This window comes from Tarenaya hassleriana, unplaced genomic scaffold, assembly GCF_000463585.1.
Source record: "Tarenaya hassleriana unplaced genomic scaffold, ASM46358v1 Cleome49, whole genome shotgun sequence".
Lineage (NCBI taxonomy): Eukaryota > Viridiplantae > Streptophyta > Magnoliopsida > Brassicales > Cleomaceae > Tarenaya > Tarenaya hassleriana.
In genome coordinates this window covers 11,160-12,140 of record NW_010967605.1, presented here as the reverse complement: position 1 = coordinate 12,140, position 981 = coordinate 11,160, and the positions used below count along the sequence as shown (strand labels likewise).

Here is a 981-nt window from a genome sequence, read left to right as displayed (position 1 = left end):
AAGGTTGCGGAAGCGGCAGGACCCTCCGTTTCCTTCAAAGGGTTCAACAACTTGAAAACAGAGCCGAAAACTGAGCATGTTGTCGGCGGTGGATCTGCGTTTAGGGTTTATTGTCCGACTCCTGTTCATCGTCTTCCGCCATTACCGCACTCCAAGAGCAACAACGGTATTGTTGGTGGTCCTTCATCATCTTCCCAACCTTCTCTGTTGCTTGCGAACAGCAAAACAGGGTTGACGGACAGGAACGAGGGACCGTCAACGACGATAAACTTCGCGCCATCTCCTCCGATCTCGGCGGCGAACTCGTTCATGTCGTCTCTTACAGGGGATTCCGACAGTATCCAGATGTCCATGTCGTCTTCTGGGTTTCAGTTCACGAACCCGTCTCATGTCTCGGGCTCCTGCGGAAAGCCTCCTCTCTCTTCGTCTTCGTTGAAGAGAAGGTGCAGTTCCTTGGACGAAGCTGCTCTCAAGTGCGGCTCATCCTCTGGTCGTTGCCATTGCTCCAAGAAAAGGTCGGTCCAAATTCCGGATCTTTGAAAAAAGTTTCTTAATTTGCGGTTTTGGGGATAAAATCTCATCTGGGTTTTGTCGATCTAATCTAGATTTACTGATAAAATCGTTTTTTATTTGGTAATAATCACAGGAAATCTAGGGTGAAGAGAGTGATTAGGGTCCCTGCAATAAGCAGCAAAATGGCTGATATTCCACCTGACGACTACTCCTGGAGAAAATACGGCCAGAAACCCATCAAAGGCTCCCCTCATCCACGGTGAGTTAACTCGGTCCTCAGCTCGTTCTCTGACTCAGTTCCATCCACACTCCATTCAAATCTTTTCACCCCTTATTAATCATATTAATTTAACCACATCATATACAAAACATATTCCCTGATATCAAAATCTTGTCCCGTGGGTAGAATTAAGCGAAAAAATTTATCAATTGGACCACTTGCGCTTCCCAATATTTTTTATTTCCAAA

At 46.1% G+C, this 981-nt stretch overlaps 1 protein-coding gene across 1 annotated transcript in view; it reads left to right on the top strand.

Moving 5' to 3' along the window:
* The window catches only part of LOC104825748 (probable WRKY transcription factor 7), a 2,551-nt gene extending 1,775 nt beyond the window's left edge, over window positions 1-776 (top strand). The window contains exons 2-4 of the mRNA XM_019204011.1: window positions 20-206; window positions 243-515; window positions 647-776. Coding sequence (XP_019059556.1) covers window positions 20-206; window positions 243-515; window positions 647-776 — 590 coding nt within the window. The remainder of the gene's footprint in view (window positions 1-19; window positions 207-242; window positions 516-646) is intronic.
* The last annotated feature ends 205 nt before the right edge of the window (window positions 777-981 follow it).